The sequence below is a fragment of the Octopus sinensis genome, linkage group LG4 (assembly GCF_006345805.1).
Source record: "Octopus sinensis linkage group LG4, ASM634580v1, whole genome shotgun sequence".
Lineage (NCBI taxonomy): Eukaryota > Metazoa > Mollusca > Cephalopoda > Octopoda > Octopodidae > Octopus > Octopus sinensis.
Window position 1 is genome coordinate 133,503,171 of NC_043000.1, and position 24,155 is coordinate 133,527,325.

Below are 24,155 nucleotides of genomic sequence, written 5' to 3' on the forward strand. Positions count from 1 at the left end.
GTCTATCTGTCTGTCTATCAGTCTGTCTATCTGTCTGTCTATCTATCAGTCTGTCTATCTGTCTGTCTATCTATCTGTCTGTCTATCTATCTGTCTATCTGTCTGTCTGTCTATCTATCTCTCTGTCTATCTGTCTGTCTATCTATCTCTCTGTCTATCTATCTCTCTGTCTATCTATCTCTCTGTCTATCTATCTATCTATCTCTCTGTCTATCTATCTATCTATCTATCTATCTATCTATCTATCTATCTATCTATCTATCTAAATTATGAATGTATGCGCATACATAAAACCTATGACAAATATGCCATGTAACCATGTACATGCTATACTTCCGGTCCATCCTCTCATTTGCTGAATTCATATACACAAAGCACCGACTACTTTTAAAGTCATTGAGCTCTTTATGGATTTAAATACCTTGCGTAAGTGAACAATTAAACTAATCTAAACTCATGAGGGCATATCTACTACATAATTATTAATATAATGAACGAGGCAGCGAGTTGACAGAATTGTTAGCACACTGGACGAAATGCTTAGTGGTATTTCACCCGTCGCTACGTTCTCTCCCTCAAATTTCAGGCCTTGTGCCTATAATAGAATGGTTATTATTATTATTATTATTATTATTATTATTATTATTATTAGGTGGCGAGCTGGCAGAATCGTTAGCGCGCTAGACGAAATGCGTAGCGGTGTCTCGCTCGCTGGCACGTTCTGAGTACAAATTCCGCCGAGTACAAATTCGGGGGGGGGGGCGATAAAATAAGTACGAGTTAAACACTGGGGTTGATGTGATCGACTCATCCCCCTCACTAAATTGCTGTCTTTGTGGCCAAATTTATTATTATTATTATTATTATTATTATTCCTTCGTAACACAGTGTAGGTAAAATGCACCAGAGTCTTTAGTCATCTATCAAGTCACAATAAGGATCTCAGACAGATAATACTTTCCTTAAGATGCGCGCTGCCCAATAAGGCTGCTTTTTGCAAGACATCAAACTTGCATGGAATTTCTAGTTGCCTTAAGAAGTTTTGAAATTTTGATGGGATTGAGCCCAACCACTGATTTCACTTTTACATTACCCTCTCGGATTCCATACAGTCTTGCCATTTCCACTTTCAATTCGGACGAATTGGTGAGTTTTTCACAACATTCATGTCATTTAGTATGGCTACATCAATGATCTGACAGTGTTTGTCTCTATTATTATTATTATATGAAAACTCACAGCTTATTTCGCTGGGTATGATGGAAAGTGTCAGCTGACCACAGCTAGCAGACTAAGGTGACACTTGTTTACTGGTCATGCTCCAAGAACCCTACGAAGAATTCTTGCAGTTCCAAGCAATGCTGATTTTTGTAGGTGTTCTACCTTCACACTTGCACCGATCTTTTTGAACTATGTAGGTTGTTGAGTGCTGATACTTCCAAGTGACCCAATTACTATTGGTATCACGTCTACTCTCGTCATTGGCCACAACCTTCGGATTTCTCACTTCAAATAGTCATAGCTGTTTACTTTTTCTTCTTCTTTCACATTGATCCTGTTGTCACCGGGGCATGCTATGTCGATTATCATGCATGTTCCTTTTTTATTGACCACAACAATGTCCGGTTTCCGATGTCTGGTCAGGTGGTTGCACTGGATTATTGTACCCCCACAGGATTTTGCAATTCTCATTCTCAGTGACTCCCTTTGCTCTTTGTAGGACGTGATTTGCACAGAGCTCCCAGTGGATCATTCTTGCCACATTGTCATGTCGCCATTTATATTCGCGTTGTGCCAATTTCGGGCACTCGCTAACGATGTGCCATACCATTTCACCCCCCTCACCACACATTCTGTATTTGCCGCTATCGGTAGTGTTGTCTATTCTGCACTTCACATAGTTGGTCCTTAACGCTTGTTCTTGAGCTATGCGTTTGAGTGCTTCTGTCGCTATCTCCAAGTCACTCCTCATCTGTATCTGTCTTCGCGTTCACATTGCTTGCAAACTGACCGTACGTTTATTTCCTTCCATGCTTTTTCTTCTTTTGTGTTCATTTCTTGTTTAAATTTTTCTTTCATTGCACAATTTTCAGTTTTGATGAAAAAAAAAAATATATATATAAATATATATATATATATATATAAATATATATATATATATATCTTGTTCAAATTTATAGTAAAACAAAGACGTAGACAGGTGTAGGAACAACAAGCAAGTGTATTAGTTTGACGCTCGGGAAAAATGACAAAGTCTTCGAGCCTACCGCTCTTCGACAGAAATGAATAAGTGGGAAAGAGAATAAGACTGTATATATATATATATATATATATATATATATAATTGTGTACACGATATTTTATATGAATAATATATAGTCTATTGGCTAAATGTTTTTGCGCTAGGCCACTGGTAATAAAAATGTCTATAATTCTTATTACCCTAATATTATTTATTATGTTTATATATATATATATATATATATATATATATATATATACGACGGACTTCTTTCAGTTTCACTCACAAGGCCCGAGGCTATAGTTGAAGACACTTGCCCAAGGTACCACGCAGTTTGCTGGAAAGCACAAAAAATGACAACATTTTATTTAGAAGACACGCTCAGGTTTGACAGAATCTATCACAGGGACGCGCGCATGAATAGGAACACACTTGTGTCTTGCCAAAATCACGGAAGTTTTCCTTGTCCCATCGAAGGAACCATTGCGGACAGGTCTCGCAGACAGTTTGAGTAAATATTTATTTATTCAAAGAAAGTTGGCATATGGCACCATATGCACAATCTTCAAAACAGCGGACAAGGAGAAGGAGCAAACCTAAATTATACCAAACGAACATAAGGCAGTCCGACGATACCTGGAAAAAAGAAAGACAAGGCTCGCTGTCAAAGTAATCACTGACGACGTCGACCTCTGGCTTGTGGTCGCCTTCGTGGCACAAAGTGGGAAGGTGTTCAGTGCTGATATAACCTTCGGCGATATATTATCGGATGGGGTCAGCATGAACATACAAGAAAGGCTTATTAGCATTATTAAGGCGGTGAGCTGGCACGCCGATCAAAATGCTTGGCGGCATTTCGTCCGTCTTTATATTTTGATTTCAAATTCCGTCGAAGTCGACCTTGCCTTTCATCCTTCGGGATCGACAAAATAGGCATCACTTTAGCACAGGGATCAATGTAATTGATTGTAGCCCTTTCTTGAAATTGCTCGACTTGAGCCAAAATTTTAAATTATAATAATTATAATAATAATAATTATTATTATTATAATGAAGGTGGCGAGCTGGCAGAATCGTTATTGCGTCTGAGTTCAAATTCCGCCGAGGTTGACGTTGCCTTTCATCCTTTCGGGATCGATAAATTAAGTACCAGATACGCACTGGGGTCGATGTGATCGACTTAATCCCTTTGTCTGTCCTTGTTTGTCCCCTCTATGTTTAGCTCCTTGTTGGCAATAAAAAAAATAAGAATCGTTATCGCGTCAGAAAAAAAAGTTTAGCAGTATTTCTTTCGACTTTACGTTCTGAGTTCAAATGTCACCGGTGTCGACTTAGCCTTTCATCCTCTCGGGTTCAATAAAATAAGTACCAGTCATGTACTGGAGTCGATGTAATCGACTAGCCCGTTTCCCCAAAATTTCAGGCCTTGTGCCTATATTAGAAAGGATTATTTATTTATTTGCGTGTGCAATGAAAAAGTACTCGATGCATCATGTAATAGATTTTGACGTATCTATTCGACGTTGAGTTTCGAAAGTGACCCCACCGAACAGATTAAGATCTCCACTGAAGAGCCTACTTAGTACCATGTCAGTATCACTTTTGCTGAGCAGAGGATATAGTTCAGCATCAATACCGTGAAATAAACGAGTTACTATTGATAATGATAATGATGGTTAGATTCATGCGAAATTTTTTCTAGAAAACTTAAGATGTATGACATTCCACTCATGACCATTTCATCTGTTTAAATATACGTACAACTACATATTTCAATGCGTTCTACCTTTAAATAAAACAGAAGGGTGTAACTGGAAAGAGATCTGGGTGCTACTTTTAGCAAGTCAAACGATCACATCGAAGTTCCGTCGTTGACTTGAATAGACGAGGGCTTGTTTAAAATACAGAGCTGAGTTGAACTCACTCCGTTCTTTCTCTTTTAGGTAAATAACGTTTTGTTAAGGAACAGAAAAGTAAATCACTGAACACTCAGCTACTTAAAACCAGTGGCACACGAACCTGAGCCAAGCCGAGGCTGCTTATGTTTGAAGGCGTTTTTGAGGATGGAATAAGACAGAACTACAGACACGCATACATGTGATGTGGGTTTATGTTAATGATAATCGTATTTCACTCCTAAATCGTTTCATACCACGAACATTATAACATATCACATGCAATGCAGATATTTTTTTTAAAGAAATGTAATTAGCTTTTCGATTTTCCTGCTTGTAAGCGATTCTACAAGATTCTGAAATTTAGGATTTTTCCAATAGCAGAACGATAGCTGAACGGTTGCAGAACGCCCATCTACGACACAAAAGTGGGAGGGTCTAATATCTTATGCTAGTAATAAATGCATAAATCTGTATTAGTGTTTGCACAACTTCTATTCTCCGTATGTAGCTTTCTTAAGCGGTTACTTATAAGTAATTAAACCACGCTGTAATTAAACGGGGACAAATATCGATTATTCCTCACCAAGTAGCGCATTTTCGAAATATATGGTCCTCTCTCTATATATGAGTCTATATATGTAGATATATACGTGTCTATATATGTCAATTATTCCACTAAGTTTTTTTTTTCCCATTTGTGCCCATCTACACTCGCACGGTACATGCATACACGCACGTGTCCATCTCTCCATCTAAAAATACCTACATGCATACATACATACTTATATACATATACATAGATGCATACATACATTCATACATACATGCATACATGCATAGAAATACAATATATATGTATGTATATATATATATACTTTATTAATAAAACTGCAAAGGCATCACAAAAGCTGTTACTCAGTTTCACGTTCCCGTTCGTCGGGCAGTTTTGGTTGAGAATTGAACAGATATATTGTCGAGAGAGAGAGAGAGAGAGAGAAGAGAAGAGAAAAAAGAGGGAGAGAGAGAGTGATGGGGGAGGAAAAAGTAATGTTTGATACTTGCATGCGGATACACCGATAGAAAAATAGATAAATGCATTGATAGATAATCATATAAACACATAGAGGGAAACTCATATACATAAGGAAAGTATCAGATGCATTTTTCTGTTGTGGTTGTTGTCGTTCAATCCCCATTTTGGTCCCACTTGACCATAATCAAATAAATGCGCCCTTTTAAAGCCTAGCCAGGCTCATGGGCCCGGTTTTCCAGTTTCTATGGCGTATGTGTTCCCCAGCTGGACGGGATGCCAGTCCATCGCAGCGTTACTCATTTTTGCCAGCTGAGTGGACTGGAACAACGTGAAATGAAGTGTTTTGCTCAAGAATACAACGGGTCACCCGGTCCAGGAATCGAAACCACAATCTTACGATCATGATGCTGACACCCTAACCACTAAGCCACACGCCTCCACTCACTCGACCATGCCTTTGATAAAAAACATTCTAACCGTGATCATTACAGTATTTTTATGCGGTTATTACATTATCCTATGTGTCTTTCTTGTTTTTTAAAGACGGTAGGGTTATTCATGGGAGATGTTATTTCAAGCAAACCAAACAACCACAATGAAGTTCCCTGTTTGTTCCATTTGAGAAACTTTTGTAACGTGACAATGAGCTAGATGTTTCATAAACTATCGACAAACTAACAAATTTTTGATAAATTAATTTCTTGCATATGTAAATCCTGGTTATAGACCAATGACACGACCGTAAGGTTATGCGACATTTAGTTATTTCGAACATAGAATGTCTTTTTGCTAACCAATCATATCACATAATCTGAATCAACTAACGTTCTATCAAATAGAGATAATATTTGCTAATGACACTTTGGTTTCGATTCTTGATTAAGAATTAAGATCTCTCTCTATATAAACGGCAGTTTGTCTGTGTGTCTGTTAGGTTGTACCCTCACCCTGACCACGGCTTTCAACCGATTCTGATGAAACTTGACACACACATAGCCCAATGTCATAATTCAAAACTAACGCAGCGAAAATTTTGAAAAGTTCCCCCAGTTCTGAAAAAAATCGATAAATTCGACATGGGGTCGAGAATCAGAAACACAAACCACAGACTGTCATGGGGACGCAACTCGACCTTTTTACTCTCAAAAAAAATTTACCATCATTTTTTTTCCATTTTTTTGCTATTTTTGGGGTATAACTCTCTAAAAATGCTTTATAGTTATTTCCCTTACAAACCCGAGCAACGCCGGGCGATACTGCTAGTAGACAATATAAGTGGAGAAAAATTTGGTCCATTTTTATTACTTTTCTCTTTGGGAAAATCATAAACGACGTAATCTTTTATTTCACTTTCCTAACTTATAAAAGTCAACCTTCAAACCTATATAAGACTGAATTATCCTTTATGCCTAATAGGTCTATGGGTAAATAATTCGATTTCAACTTCCAATTGTAATCGCTGTTGCTCTATCACTAAAGTTATTAAAGAAGAGCATTCACGTTAAAACTCCATATTTGCCCTTCTATTTAACTATTAGAAGAGAATCATTGTTGAATTAATAGGGTGTAGGTCCATAAACTGAACGGCTGGACGTTCGTATCAATACCGATACAGTATTGTGTCCGCCACCAAGACAATTTAAGTACCACTGGCTAAGTGCAGCTGGTTTTAAGTAGACATCGTAACGACGCACAGTGTGAATGGTATGTCGTTGACAAAATTTTCGTCCATGCGAACAAACTATATATATATATATATATAAAGTTATTTTCACATATGTAGAAAATCCAATCATAAATTTACAAGAAAAGATTTATTTAATATGATATTTGACACCGTGTCTTTCCTAGGCGCATTTAAAAAGCATAACAGAAAAGAAATTTCTTAAAGTGGACATCGACTCCACAGACAATTTGCTTATTACATAAGCGAGGACTTCAACTGGAGTACAAAACACTGTTTGATAATATAAGGATTCAAGATGCTTCAAATAAGAAGCCGACATGTATAAACAGCAAATACTCAATCGTTGCCCCTTAATGCGCTTTGGTGTTTCAAGGTTCTTATCTTAGTTTTCTCTTAGGGTTGACTTTGTCGTTCATTAGAGGTTAAAATAGTAAATAACAATAAAATATCAATATACTATGGACGTTTCTTTAGAAAATTTTCTGGTTTTTTTTTTGTGCTTAGTTAGAGGATTATAACCATTTTCAGGTTTCTGTGACTCGTAGTTTTGGGTTGGGCAAAAGTAGAAGAAATCCTTAAACAGAAAACCTGGTTCGAATGCTTGCAACAGTGGGGACTCCATTGAGCGTGTAAAAGAAACAGGAAGCGCTGTTAAATCCAGTCGGTGGATTAGATCTACCTCACAAAAAGTGCTAGCATCTGAAGGGCTTCTCCAAACCTTTCCTCAACCCAATTTTATTCGAAAAATTTGAAGTTTACCCCAAGACTATGGTGGAATACTCCAGCGTAGTGCTGCAAAATGGGAGCGAACCCAGAATTACGTGATTATGAAACGAATTATTTGTTCTTAATTGTGCCGGAAAAAGGTGAATGAGACGGTTGAAACAAGATGGCCGGACTAGATGCTTTTTACTATCTACTCTGTTGTTTGTTTTTATTTTTAAGTGAAAAAAAACACCCCCCACCAAATATCGACTGATGCTTCTTTCATCATGATCGATAAAATAAGAACTCTTAATATATTGGCATCATGAATGTTTAGACAAATTATCTTTCGTTTATCAGTAACAACAACAAGAATAGCATGAATAATAACGTGAACATCAATATTAATAGTAATTTTTTATGTTAGAACCAAGCTGAATGTTTATGGGTAAGAATGTGGCCTGTATCTGAACGCTTTTACTTAATACGAACATATTTTATCGACCTATGAGAACTCAAAGGGATTTGATCTTAAGGCTTAAGGGAATTAAACTACATATTGCAAGGTATTCTACTGATAATGCCGTTCTTCGCTCTTGAATAATAATAATTTCAAGAACAGGCACAAGGCCAACAATTTTGAAGGGATAAGATTATTCGATTCAATCGACCCCAATATTTGACTGACGCTTTATTTTATCAATTCTGAAAGAATGAAAGGCAAAGTCTAATTCAGCAGGATTTGAACTCAAAATGTAAAATGTAGTAAGAATACTGCAAGTCACGAAATCGCTAATAATTCTGTTTATCCACGGCTTTAATAATTTCTAATTTAGGCACAAATCCAGCGATTCCGTGGAAGGGATTAGTCGATTAAATCAATTCCAGTACCTGACTGGTGCTTTATTTTTATCAACCCCTGAGAAATTGAAGGCCAAGTTGACCTCGGTGGTATTTAAACTCGAAATAAAAGTCTACATTGAAATTGACCCAGTGTAAAATAAAAAAATGCAAGTGTAAGCCTACACAGTGTACACAATTCCATAATGTCCTTAGAGGAGGACTAATCAAAGAACCCCATACATCTTACAAGTGTCCCTTGCCCGACAGATGCATGCTGAGAGTAAACGCATTTACTTGGGACATGCTTTCTACCCGTTGTTAGATTACTGGAGAGCACCTCACTTTACTTTAAAAAGTTGATAATGACTTTGCTAGAGAATAAAATGAATATTTTTGGTCCTTTCAGTCTACATATGACCACCAAACGGAGAAAGATTGCCCGAATTTCCCACAAACAGGAAAGTGGTGGGATGATTTTCACTCAGTCGATAAATCTGTCCTACACGCTACAGCAACCGTTTGATAAAAATCCACAAGTTAGCAATGCTCAGATACAGAACTAATTTGTAAAGAATGATTTAATCGTTCTGCTCACACCACGGAAAGTCCAGGTTAAAAGCATTTTCGCTCCCGCAGAGTTTATCTCGAACCAGCAATGCACCCCGGAGGCACCACTTGGCCACACATTTCTGTACCTGTATTATATGGGCCAAAATTTCTCCGAAATTGACCAGCCAGTTGATCCTTGGTGACATCAAGAGTTTCCCTAAGGTTATTGTCTATCTTTTCTATCGCAAGCCCTTTATCAGTCGAAATCCTAACTGGTAGCGGGTTATGAGAGCCTGACAGCATTCCAGGTGTCAGGGTTCTCTTTCTTGATCTTCGCTTTATCCAGAACAGTCGCTTCATCAAAGAACCAAACTGTGAAATAACGTGCGCAATAAATGGCGACTACACCTCTCATCGCCCAGAATCGCCGCAGATGCAGCAGCCTTATTATTTGTCTGTGCATGATCAGCCACGGCTTATCACACGATCTGTGCAAAAAGTGTTGGCTGTAGACGAACTGTCTGACCACTGGAATCCGACTCTTTCATAAGTAGCGAAACAGCAGAAATTCCAATCTGGTTAGACAAAAACGGGGCAAAGAGCAACGGTCAAGCGGCAATATATAACAAAGGCGATACACATGTTTGCCATATCAATGCGAACTGTTACGGATAACTTTCTTTCAGTCCATTTCTAACTGTGGCTAGCCACCTTGGTCGTAATCACACCTGTTTCTATCTACCAGGAGATCCGGATCTAACATATAGCCCCTTCTTCATTTGGTTACACAATCTTCGCCATCAGAGAAATAGTTCTTAAGTAATAAGTAGAAGAGAGATTCTTTCTTTTTGTCCCGTGTTACTGTTGTATAAAGCCAAGACAACCCTAAAAGAACCAATCTATGATCAAATGCATTTCGCCTCTTTTCAGATATAGCATATTCTATTGTCTTGTCAAAATGATAGGGTGTCGGCTGAAAGAAATCCAGCAGCTATTTCTGGCCGGTCAAGAGTTCACGCCAGGACTCTTTCGCTGACTCCGTTTTCTCATGCTTAGCTCGAGCTCAACTCAGATCGAACGTGTTCTAGTCGTAGCGATCTCATCTTTAATTCAGTCATATGTCTAGGACCACATTATACAACATATTTATCTTTTAAGACGGCAAATTTTGATTTGAGTAAGATTTGGCTGCTATTTCTAATAAGTTGAGCAACCATGCAGAAATTTCTCCGTTGGCCGGGCAGAATTCCGCGTTGGCTTATATTTTTACCTTGTCAATGTCGTAGCTAGAGTGGGTGCCGCCCGGAGCAGCCCTTGAATTTGTTGACGCCCACCAACCTGCCCCCTATTCAGGATTATACAGCTGACCCAAAAGTTTCCCTCTCCTTAAAAGCGTCACCCTAGGCGGAATGCTCCTCGTGCCCCATCGACTAGCCACGCGATTATGCTATCACATTCCAGGAAGACATAAGCTAGACTTAATACTGGTCATTTTTGAACGCAGAAACGTGAGTCACCGAACTAAATACACAACCATAATGAATCACCAAACACTCCTTCCGTTATGACAGTTTCTTACATAGACATGAAACAGTAGATATTTTAGAATAATCAATTATTACTGGTGTAACATTCAAGATGTTTTTGGAAAGGGAATAAGGATGTAAATGAAATAATTTTGAAGAATAGAAATTTGGTTTTGTTTAACCTTATTTTGTTAAACTTTATTTTATCGATCCTGAGAAGGCGCAGGAGTGGCTGAGTGGTAAGTAGCTTGCTTACTAACCACATGGTTCCGGGTTAAGTTCCATTGCGTGGCACCTTGGAAAAGTGTCTTCTACTATAGCCTCGGGCCGACCAAAGCCTTGTGAGTGGATTTGGTAGACGGAAACTGAAAGAAGCCCGTCGTATATATATATATATATGTATGTGTGTGTGTGTGTTTGCATGTCTGTATTTGTCCCCCCAGCATCACTCGACAACCGATGCTGGTGTGTTTACGTCCCCGTAACTTAGCGGTTCGGCCAAAGAGTCCGATAGAATAAGTACTTGGCTTACAAAGAATAAGTCCTGGGGTCGGTTTGCTCGACTAAAGGCGGTACTCCAGCATGGCCGCAGTCAAATGACGGAAACAAGTAAAAGAGTAAAGGGTAAGAACGAACGGTAAAGTCGACCTCAGTGGGATATGAACTGAAACTGTAAAGGGACTCCACAAAATAGCGTAAATTATTTTGATTTAGCGGATTTGGTCTCATATGATGCACTTTCCCCCAAACCACAGTCTCTCAAATCCTCATTCCGGGTACAATATGCGAAGTTGCTTTAAATATTACACGCTTCAATGCGCTAACAACTTTTTTTCCCTAGTATATGCGTTGCTGGAATTGGGATGTGTCTTGTATGCTCATGCGTTTTTTTATGTCATTTAATGCAACAGTCTCTGTCGATTCCACTAATCCAAAGCGTTTTCGAAATAACAATAGTTATTATAGTTCTTACATAGGCTTGGTGTTTAAGCTTTTAACAGAATAAGTAAGTGTGGTGTGATGTTTATGTTTTCTTAATAGCATTAATGACACGAGTGATGACGAGAAGTGTTAATGTTAATGGAAATGCAATCATTTGTCAGACAGTTTGGCGAGTGTATCTCTATTCTGTGACGGGAAGTACTTTATTGAAAAAAAAAACAAAAAAAAAAAACGAAGAAGAAAGAGATGAAGACGAAAGAGAAAGAGAAGATAAAGAAGACAAATATGAAAAAGAAAATGAAGACGGATAAGTAAGAGGAGATGAAGACAAAAAAGAAAGCGATGAAGAAAGTGAAAAGAAAGAAGGAGAATAAGAGAAGGGGAACAAGAAGAATGAATGGAAGACTATCAAAAAAAAAAAAGAAGAGAAGAAAGGGAAGAGGGAAAGAAGAAAGAGAGACGACGATAAAGAAAGAGAAGAAAGAGAATCAAGAAATGGTGATGGAGAAGAAGGAAAAGAAAAAATAAGGGGAAACAGAAATGGAAGAAATAAAGGGGAAAAAACTAGATAATAATAATAATAATAATATTAATAATGATAATAACAACAACAGCAACAACAATCATAATGATAATAATAATGATAACAACAACAATAATAATGTTAATAATAATGATAATAATAATAATAATAATAATGATAATAATCCTTTCTACTAAAAGCACAAGACCCGAAATGTTTTAGGGGTGAAGGCTTGTCGATTACATTGACTTCAGTGCTCAGCTGGCACTTATTTCCTCGATCACGACTGTATGAAAGGTAAAGTCGACCTCGGCAGAATTTGATCTAAGAACATAGAGACGGACGAGATGCAGCTAATCATCTTGTCCGACGTGCTAACGTGTCTGCTAGCTTGCCGCCTTAATAATGATAATAATCCTTTCTATTAAAGGCACAAGGCCTGAAATTTTGAGGGGAGGGAACTAGTCGATTACATCGACCCCAGTGTTTCACTGGTACTTAATTTATCGACCCCGAAAAGATGAAAAGCAAAGTCGACTGCGGCAGAATTTGAACTCAGAACGTAGCGACGGGCGAAGTATCGCTAAGTTTTTCGTCCAGTGTGCTAACGATTCTGCCAGCTCGCCGCCTTAATAATAATAATAATAATAATAATAATAATAATAATAATAATAATAATATAATAATAATAATAATAATAATAATAATAATAATAATGGCGATGATGCTGATGATTTTAATTGCAATAATAAATATCACTATTTAAGCTAGAAGAATTAAAGTTACTGCGGGATATCTAAAGACAACACATTAACAACAATAACAATAACGGCAACTCGTTAAAGCGAAAGTGAAAGTAGAATACAAAACTATTGACTTACTCTGCTGCTAGCACGTGACAGTGGCCAAAAGCTATTGGCATGGAGACGCGGAATCCACGCCGATGCCATATAACAGCACAGACAAAATAGGAATCCGCTCGCAATCAACTTCATGGTTCTCACTTTTCAGTTATGGAATTCGGGACGAAGCTTCTTATATTTATAAAAAAAACCTCCAGAAAATGTAGCACCCACTCAAATAATGGCAATACTGCTGCTACTGTTGATGTTTCTGTTGTTGCTGCTTCTGTTATTGTAGTTGTTGCTGCTGGTGCTGCTGCTGCTTTTACTGACAACTGTTGCAAGTGTTGTTACTGCAAGTGTTCTTACTGCAAGTGATGCTATATGCAGCTAAGCTTGTTTTCTTGTGTGCGTCGAACTCAGAGTAAAACTGATTTATGATTATTTATTTATTCATTTATTATCTTCTTTTTTTTTTTGTGGGATGCTTTGTCTTCGATTCTTGCAAGTTCTTCAATTAAAGCAAACACCAGGAACCGTTTATAGCAGCCTGTCATTGAATCAACCAATCAGAAACTCTCGTGGTACTTTTCAATTTAAACTTATCGAAATTTTTGGTCCCACCTACTTCGATGACAGACCAAAGGCGGATGTGAAACATTCTCTCTTTTTTCTTTTCTGTATTATCATTATCATTATTATTATTATTATTATTATTATTATTATTATTATTATTATTTGCACACGTTACCAAATTTAAGAATAAGTTATGAAAAACAAAGGAAACACTTGTAGAAACACAACCAGGCATGCACGCACGTACGCACACACACCTGCTACACACGCATGCACGCACACACACGTACACGCACACGCCACTATCCTGTGTGTGTGCGTGAGCGTGTGTTAGTATGTGTATAGGCATACATCTACATGTGTTTTAGGCTGTCCGTCCACATAGCTGCATAATTGATTTAGCATATTTGCAACGCAACGCAACGCCCACGCATATTTATATAAATTAATGCATAAATATGAAAACATTTTTGCCGTACAGCAACAGGTTTAGCATTGTATATACATGCAATATTACAGCGGAATACATTCATGCATGCATATATACATGCATACATACATTCACACACACACACACACCACACACACACACACACACACACACACATATACAGACATGTGTCTCTGTGATTATATACACACGGACGCATACATATCCATATCATACATATATATATGTGTGTGGGTGCGAGCGTGCGTTCGTGTGTGTGTGTGTGTGTGTGTGTGTGTGCGTGTGTGTGTGTGTGTGTGTGTGTGTGCAGTAATATATATAGTAATATCGTTTGTTTGTTATTAAAAACCTTGTTCTTTTTTCAGGATGATAGGGGTAATTAGTGGGAGATTTAGTTGCTATTTTTAGCAAGCTGACTGACCGTATGGAGGCTCTATGTGCTTTATTTCCATTCTAAGCTGTGCTGCACATTAGTCTGTCCTCAGACAATTCTATTAGTGTATATATAAGAAGTGGTTCATACCCGTTCTCTCCAACTTTCTCCCTTTCTACAGATAAGGGCTACGGGAGAGGTCCCCTTCGATTCTCTCCACGGTGCAATAGAATTGATTCAGAGAAAGGGGGAAGAAGGGGAGAGGGAGAGGAAAAGGGAAAGGGAAAGAGGGGGGAGAGAATGAATTGATTCTCCTTATGTGATAGTTTATTTATCGATCTTAGAAACGATGAAAGGCAAAGTTGACCTGGGCGGGATTTGGACTCCGGGCACTGAGAGTCGAAATAAATACCGCAAGATATTCGATTCGTCGCCGTACTGACTCGGTTCGCCAATTTAGAGTGTCTATAGTTGAATAATGGCTTCCAATTAGGCATAAGGACAGATATTTTTTAAAGATCGATTTCAGTACTTGATTGGTACTTTATTTTATCGACCTTGGTAAGATTTGAACTCGGAATATAAAAAACTGGAACAAATATGGAAGGTAATTTTCCTATGTTCTGACGATTCTGACAATACATAGTTCTGTCTACAGTTGAATAATAATCCTTTCTACAATAGGCACAAGGCCTGAGATTTTGGGGGAGGGGGGTCAGTCGATTTAATCAACTCCAGTATGCAACTGGTATTTAATTTATCGGCCCTGAAATGATGAAATGCCAAGTCGATTGCAGCGGGAATTGAACTCAGAACATAGCGACGGACGAAATACCTCTCAGCATTTAGTTCGGCGTGCTAACGTTTCTTATTTCTTTATTGCTCACAAGGGGCTAAACATAGAGGGGACAAACAAGGACAGACAAAGGGATTAAGTCGATTACAAAGGGATTAAGTAACTAGTACTTAATTTATCGACCCCGAATGGATGAAAGGGAAAGTCGACCTCGGCGGAACTTGAACTCAGAACGTAACGGCAGACGAAATACCTATTTCTTTACTACCCACAAGGGGCTAAACACAGAGGGGACAAACAAGGACAGACAAACGGATTAAGTCGATTATATCGACCCCAGTTCGTAACTGGTACTTATTTAATCGACCCCGAAAGAATGAAAGGCAAAGTCGACCTCGGCGGAATTTGAACTCAGAACGTAGCGACAGACAAAATACCTATTTCTATTTTTTTTACTACCCACAAGGGGCTAAACACAGAGAAAAACAAGGACAGACACACGGATTAAGTCGATTACATCGACCCCAGTGCGTAAATGGTACTTAATTTATCGACCCCGAAAGGATGAAAGGCAATGTCGACCTCAGCGGAATTTGAACTCAGTACGTTGCAGCGGACGAAATACGGCTACGCATTTCGCCCGGCGTGCTAACGTTTCTGCCAGCTTGCTGCCTTCAGTTGAACGGTTTCTGATTGAAGTACAAGGCTAGCAATTTTAAAGTTGTTGTTTGTTCCTTCTTGAACCATGCCTGGCTCATAAGGGCCGGTTTCTAAGTTTCATCGGTGTGTAGGTTTCCCACCTGGACGGGACGCCGGCCCGTCGCAGGTGAACTGCTTGATGCAGGAAGAAAGCGTGAGCCGCGTGAATCTTAGGTGTTTCGCTCATAAACACACACATTGCCCAGTCTGAGATTCGAACTCTTGATCTCCCGACCGCGAGACCACTGCTCTAACCACTAGGCCATGTGCCTCCACCAATTGTAAAGTTGGATATTTGTAAATACCATCACCTCAAACCTCTTATTGGTGCTGGTGGTATTTTAACTCAGGATGTAAGGGGCTGGAAAAAATACAGCAAGGTCCTTTTTCCAATGCTTTATAGAATTTGCTAAACCATTGTTTTCCATGCAAATGAACAAATCTTTCAACAAAAAGTACAAAACCAGCAGTTTTGGGGCAGAGGCGAGTCGATTTCATCGATCCATGGACTCAAGGGGTATTTATTTCATCGACCCCGAAAAGACGAAAGGCGAAGATGACCTCTGCCAGCTCGCTGCATTACTAGAAAGGAATAGTAAGACGGGTAAATACTGAATTAATATGGGTAGATACTGGGTAAAATGTTACTTCAAAACCTGATTTTTTTTTGCAGAAAAGAGGATTCAGATCTCCATAAATGTAATATGTTTTGTTATCTTATTCCGAGACTGATGGAAGTGGAGGGGACTGAGGGAAGAAAGTATCTTCAAACTGGAGACCTGGTCCCGAATGCTTGCAAATAAAATGGATGCCGATAAAGTACTCAACATGTCATGTGGTTGTGTCTAAACGAGCAACGGATTAAGTCCACTAACCATGTAGGCCATGAGAGTTTCGAACTCAGAATGCAAAGAGCTGGAACAAATACAGAAATGCATCCCATCCGATGTTCTTATTACCTTACACTGCAATTTTATTTTACTCACCCCGAAAGAATGAAAGGAAAAGTTGACCTCAGCGGAATTCGAACTCAGTGTGCGGAGAGTAGGAGCAAATATCGCGAAGTATTTTATCCGAAGCTCAACGAATCTGCCAATTCACTTTGTCGGTTGGCTACTTTACGTCGTTGGCCAATGGTATTGCAGAATCAGTAACTTAACCACTTCTGCTGTGCCTTGGCAGTTTCCCGAAGCAAAAGCCTAGCCCCAAGCACTTGCTTCTGGGAACAGCCAAGGTACAGAATAGATGGTTAAGTACACATATCATGAAGGAAAGCCAAATCAATATTTCGCAGCATTTTGTCCGTCTTTATGTTCAGAGTTCAAATGCTGCTGAGGCCGACTTTACCTTTCACCCTTTCGATAAAATAATTACCAGTTGGACACTAGAGCTGATGTAAATGACTTACCCCCATCTCCAAAATTACTAGCCTTATGCCAAAACTTGAAACCAGTACGTTCGCAGCATCTATGGAGCCGCAGGGGATGCCAGATATTGGTTAAGTTTGATCGGACATATCTGTTTCTTTATTGCCCACAAGGGGCTAAACATAGAGGGGACAAACAAGGACAGACAAACGGATTAAGTCGATTACATCGACCCCAGTGCGTAACTGGTACTTAATTTATCGACCCCGAAAGGATGAAAGGCAAAGTCGACCTCGGCGGAATTTGAACTCAGAACGCAACGACAGACGCAATACCGCTAAGCATTTCGCCCGGTGTGCTAACGTTTCTGCCAGCTCGCCGCCTTGATCGGACATATCTGTCTGTGTATACCTCTCTCATTTACGTTAAAGGCAAAGGTCTCTTGCACAAGGCCAATACAAGTTTAAAGGACGAATAGGACTGGTTCTGTACAAACCATACACCTTATAATTATAAATCCCTGCTGCTTTTGTGGGGTAATTTACTGAGTGTTTAAAAATGTTTTACAAGGAACATCATACATTTATTTACATGTAGGCGCAGGAGTGGCTGTGTGGTAAGTAGCTTGTTTACCAACCACATGGTTCCGGGTTCAGTCCCACTGCGTGACAACTTGGGCAAGTGTCTTCTACTATAGCCTCGGGTCGACCAAAGCCTTGTGAGTGGATTTGGTAGACGGAAACTGAAAGAAGCCCGTCGTATATATGTATATATATATATGCGTGTGTGTGGTTGTGTGTCTGTGTTTGTCCCCCTAGCATTGTTTGACAACCGATGTTGGTGTGTTTATGTCCCCGTTACTTAGCGGTTCGGCAAAAGAGACCGATAGAATAAGTACTGGGCTTACAAAAGAATAAGTCCCGGGGGTCGAGTTGCTCGATTAAAGGCGGTGCTCCAGCATGGCCGCAGTCAAAATGACTGAAACAAGTAAAAAAGAGAAAAGAGAAAGAGAGTAGTATAACTGTAGTAAAGCGATGGATTAAAAACAAAGGCACAAACACGCACACACGCATACGCACAAAAGAAAAACGCAATTGGAGTATTATTGTATTTTAGAAATGAGATTACATCTTGGGTGGCTGTACAGAATGATAGGAAACAGGAATCTAATATTGAATTATTAGCAGAATATTTCAGATTTATAAAGAACAGGAATGAGAATCAATGAAGCCCAAACCCATATTCTGGTAAATGTTCTGCATTTTGAGATATCACTAATATTGTTGATGCTACTTGGCCCCAGTCAGCTGTTATTATTCAGACCGATGATCAAAGACATTCATCTTCATTTTTAAGTATATAGCGTTTAGGAATAAGTTAATCAATAAATCTTTTCCTTTAAGACAGCATAGTGCGAGATGAGGGGTATTTGGCTGTTATTTCTTGCGGCTCGAGCGACCGCAAGAAGGGTTCCGGTTTGGTTGGTAATATTTTAGAAACCCTTAGGGTGGCGAGCTGGCAGACTTTGCCTTTCATCTTTTCGGGGTCGATAAATTAAGTACCAGTTGCGTACTGCGGTTGATCTAATCGACTGGCTCCCTCCCCCAAAATTTCGAGCCTTGTGCCTAGAATAGGAAAAAAAAATATAAAGCACAACTAGAATAATGACCATGAAAACATCGCAGAATGTGATTTCGAACCATTTTACTTCACTTATGCTACATATTCGGTGGACACCTAGATTTTCTCAAAAATTCTCTTGGTGGTGGTGGTAGTGTTTTCTTTTTTTTTTAGGGCCGATTCAACTTTGATCAGTTTATGACCAAAAGCGTTCCAATCATGACAAACGTGTCTCTTTAGAAATATATCAAGAACTACATTATGTATTGTGTCATTTTATTTAGGGTGATAAAATCTGATTTGAGGGTGATTTGGTTGCTATTTATAGCATGTAGAGCAACCACACAGAGGCTCTCTCGTTGGCATTACTTTTAAAATTCTGCAATAAGTGTCTGCTAAATCACCTTGCAACGGTTAAGGGGCGCCCTCTAATAACTAGATGAAGAGGGAGGAGTATAAGCGATTCAAAGACAGGGTCACTAGAATCAGCAACCATCACGTTATATACTATAATTCTCGGCAAGGGTTTCTAAAACATCAATTTCAAATTTTGGCACAAGGCCAGTAATTTCGGGGGAAAGTGTAAGTCGATTATATCGACACCGAAAGAATGAAAGGCAAAGTCGACCTCGGCAGAATTTGAACTCAGAACATAAAGACAGACGAAATACCTAATTCTTTACTATCCACAAGGGGCTAAACATAGAGAGGACAAACAAGGACAGACAGACGGATTAAGTCGATTATATCGACCCCAGTGCGTAACTGGTACTTATTTAATCGACCCCGAAAGGCAAAGTCGACCTCGGCGGAATTTGAACCCAGAACGTAACGGCAGACGAAATACCTATTTCTTTACTACCCACAAGGGGCTAAACAGAGAGGACAAACAAGGACAGACAAACGGATTAAGTCGATTACATCGACCCCAGTGCGTAACTGGTCCTTAATTTATCGACCCCGAAAGGATGAAAGGCAAAGTCGACCTCGGCGGAATTTGAACTCAGAACGTAAAGGCAGACGAAATACGGCTACGCATTTCGCCCGGCGTGCTAACGTTTCTGCCAGCTCGCCGTCTTATTGTGCTTTCTATTTTACAAAATAAATGGTCACAGGTTAATAATGACGTCGTTTCATTTTACTCGTAATGGTCAGTAATGGTCGAAAGAAAGGCATGAACATATAATGAGATTTCTTTTCGCACCATAATATTGAAGAGTTATTGCTGAAGGAAATCAATATTTTATATGTAGGATGTGTATTCTATCGAACAGAGCTAAAACATCCAATGTCTTGATTATGCGAAGCAATTTCGATTTCATGTTGCAGCAATTAAGTTCATTTACGTCTTTTTATGAACTTACGAATAAAACATAAATATAACAGAATTCCATTCCAGCTAGAGATTTATATGTGATACATTGTGTTTCTTTAATTGGAACAACCATTTGATACAGGGCCATTATAATTGACTTCACTCCGATTTCGGTTCCCAACTCTAGCTATAGCAGATCAGTTACGCCATTAAAATTTTTGAGAAAGAGCTCAAACATAACTTAGTTTTATTTCCTCACTTATAAATATTTCATTACCTTCACTTTTTCACTAGACCAGTGCTTAATTCTCATTTTTCTTTTATAGCTGGAATTAGATGAGAGACAATAATCTTCTAAACCAGACTTCAGTCTATCGTGGGTGATTTTTCATACTTTGCTATAGCATTCAGTTCACCGAACCATTCTTTTCTACTCTAGGCGCAAGGCCCGAAATTTTGGGGGAGGGGGCCAGTCGATTAGATCGACCCCAGTACGCAACTGTTACTTAATTTATCGACCTCGAAAGGATGAAAGGCAAAGTCGACCTCGGCGGAATTTGAACTCAGATCGTAAAGACAGACGAAATACTACTAAGCATTTCGCCCGGCGTGCTAACGTTTCTGCCAGCTCGCCGCTTTAGTTCACGGAACCATTCGTCATTTTAAAGTATTGTCGCTGTTTCTCTGCTTATGTTTAGCACTTATTAAGGCTGGTGGAATTCAGCATTTTTCCTGGGTCTTCTTGACTGGAGAAAGAAATGGAAGAAGAAACTACAACCCATAAGTTATTCTAAAAGAGAAAACCTGGTTCGAATGCTTCTAAAATATAATGTTAAAAGCAGCAAGAATCAGGTAGTGGTGTTAAACCAAGTTATAGGTTAGCTATACCAGCCAAGGGTATTTACTGGCTGTGTGACATCCTTTCTCAGAGTTTCCGTCGGTCCAGTTTCACTTCGACCCGAAGGCTATCATAGAAGGCAGTGCCGGGCACAGTGCAATAAAATCCATCCAGGAACCACACAATAATCAAGGAAACTTCTTAACGGCATATCATTCCAAGATATTTTTGCAGCTTCTCTTCACAGATGAACATCACTTCTAAAGGGTGTGATGTCATCTGTCACTACCCATGTTTTTCTTGCGGACATCGGTCGACAGATATTCTAATTGAACGCCAGCCGCATTCCTTTCATTATTTTGGAGGAGACAAAAAAAGAAAAAAAAAGGCTTAAAATTAAGGATCTCACCTTTAACTTTAAGACTTGTGTATGGCACTTTGAGCAAATGTTTTCTACTATAGCTCCGGGCCTATCACTGCCTTAGTGAGTGAAGTTGATGGAAGGAAACTGTGTTGAATCCCATTGTGTATATATATTCACACACACACACACACACACATAAATATATACATTCGTACACCCATACATGTATGTGTGTGACTGTGCTTTTGTCTCTATGTTGTTCCCACCGCTTGACAACCGGTGTTAGAAAGTTTACGTCCTCATAACTTAGCGGTTTAGCGAGAGATAACGATAGACTAAGTACCAAACATAAAAAGTACTGGTATTGATATATTCGACTAAAACCCTTCAACGAATAAACGATAAGCGATCCTCACTAACATCTCCCCACAACACTGACATTAATTTCTTTGGCTCTGCAATTCACATTATCATCACCCCAATCCTCATCATTTGTATTGAACACCAGTAACAACATTTCAGTCTATGACATTTATTATTATCATCATCATCCCATTATCATCTTAACTGAAATCACGTTTTAAATCTCAACTTTATATAATTTCATTGTTGGTATTTCATTATAACCCTGGTTCCAAACTTCAGCGGATATGCGTGGCCTAACGGTTAGGCTGCTGCATTCACGATAGCAAGATGCTGGTTTCCATTGTGTTCTCAAGCAAAACACTTTATTTCTCATTGTTTCAGTCCAGTCAGTTGTAAACGAGTAGCTTGGCACGGTCTAGCGTCCTGTCCAGGGGGAATGTCGTGATCTCGGTTGCTTGTACGCCCTGGAAACCGGTTCACCGGCCCTATGAGTTCTGGTAGCCAAAGACATTAATATCTAGGGGACTTACTTTACTTTCTTTTCCAAGCATCAATTACTTTATAGCCGAATGGAACTACAAATGTGTAGATTGTGATTTCAAACTCGCAACGCAGCAGTATTTTTGTATATTTTCGAGCTATGCATTTAATCATACATTCCCTCAGTTCAGCTGTTAAAAACGAATAACAAATCATGTGGGAATATTATCAGGGATAGACTGGTAATCTATCCAAGAGAAGATTTAGCTCTCATCCACTTCATATTATAAAACTAGAAATAATGAAAAATTTGGAACTTGAGAAGTATTTCTTTACATTTCAAAATTCAACTTCATTGCATCTGTTACCTACACGGAATCAATACAGACATTACCAAATTGACACACATACAAAATTATATGTGTTAAATATAATGGAAATGAATTGTTTATTATCCTTACATTATTATTATCCTTACATTGAGAAATAGTGCCAATAGACAAGAACTAGGCAACTTGATATGGAGAGCTTAAGACTGACTTTACCCACGATTCAGCCTTTATAAACAAGACACAATGCAATAAATAATTATCACTTTATTGCTTTATGCACAGAGCCATAAAAATATGCATATTCTAAACATTTATTCCGTTCACTAATATCATTTACATATATGGCGTAGCAGGCAATATTTCTTTGCTGCAAACAATTCACAATTTGATAGATCGTAACAACAGGCTTAATTCAGGGCAACAAATAAATGAGATTAAGACAATTTCTGCGGAACATATTATTCAGAAAGAAATCAGGAAAGGAAATACTTTTTTCTGGTATGCGTATAATATAATTTCATTGGATTCATTTGTTAACGTTGTGTTTGGAATATCGGTGTTGTATCGTAATGTTCTATAAGTCAAAATCGATTGACAATATCAATGAAATAAACTAATAACATCTCAGTAGAAACAAGATAACTGTGAATACAGCAATTCAACATGTTGACTAATTTTCCTAAATTCCAGCGGTTAGTTCGGGTCTAGCTTTGCAGTACCAGATATAAGAAGCGATAGGATACCATTTTTGGCATGCTAGATTCGTTATTTGCAAATAGCCGAACAATTGTAATTTCTAAATATAAGATTAGGCTTGATTTGCTACAGATTACCTAAACTGCAAGAATAATAAATAATGCAAAGTAAATGTGATACCTAGAGCGCCCAAGCGTACACCTGAGCCGAGCTTAGTAGATGAAAGATAAATCTAATCTTGAAAGAGTTGCTGCCTATCGCAGAAGCATTCCCTGAATACGCGTTAAATGAGAAATAAAACCTATTTGAAAACAATCTTGCATCAGTCTATTAAATCTTTTTCTTACATATTTAGCAAGCGTAAGAGATTTTGTACAAATACCTCCACTGCGTAGAAAAACCTGATAAGAAAAGATGTCAAGCGCAACAGATATGACTGCTGTATTATTCAAATTTAATTCTTAAAAACCGAATTGATAAAACGAAGGAGCGCAAGTTGTTGGATTACTTCGTTCTGTTATGGCTAATAAATCAAACAGCACAAAGAGCAAATTAAATACTTTAGCAATGATCCCTAAACTTTACACATCAAATATGGCGACCTGGCTTTTTATTTCAAAATATTCGTTTTTACTGGTTTATCAAGTGATGAATGGCAGATCGTAAAGATTCCTAAAATAACTTTCGATATTTTATGTCTCTTTTCGATCTGAGTTTAAGTTTTGCCAGGGCCGATGTTGCCTTTATTTTCCCGCAGCAATGATAAAATATGCACCATTATCATACTTTGAGAGCATATCAGCCGCACACCTTCTCTAGAAAATGCAAGAAATTAATATAAAATCTTTTATCGACTCTCCTAAGATTAAAAAAAAACAAACTATACAAACATTTACTCGAATTGAATACAAACTCTAAGCTTCTAAATAATTCGTTCAATTATAAATCCTAGACCGACATTTTACAGAACTATTATTATTGATTGGGACATTAGCAAGAGGAAAAGAGTTTCATCGATCTAATTAGTGAATAATTATTTCATAAACTTTCTGGTTAGCAAAAAGGTGAAGTCGCCACCTTTGTGGAAGAAAT

At 38.5% G+C, this 24,155-nt stretch overlaps 1 protein-coding gene across 1 annotated transcript in view; it reads right to left on the reverse strand.

Annotated features, from left to right (window-relative positions):
* LOC115210635 overlaps nucleotides 1–13,303 on the reverse strand; it is a 45,564-nt gene extending 32,261 nt beyond the window's left edge. Inside the window, exon 1 of the mRNA XM_029779284.2 lies at nucleotides 12,830–13,303. Coding sequence (XP_029635144.1) covers nucleotides 12,830–12,943 — 114 coding nt within the window. The 5' untranslated portion in view covers nucleotides 12,944–13,303. The remainder of the gene's footprint in view (nucleotides 1–12,829) is intronic.
* Between the last annotated feature and the right edge of the window lie 10,852 nt (nucleotides 13,304–24,155).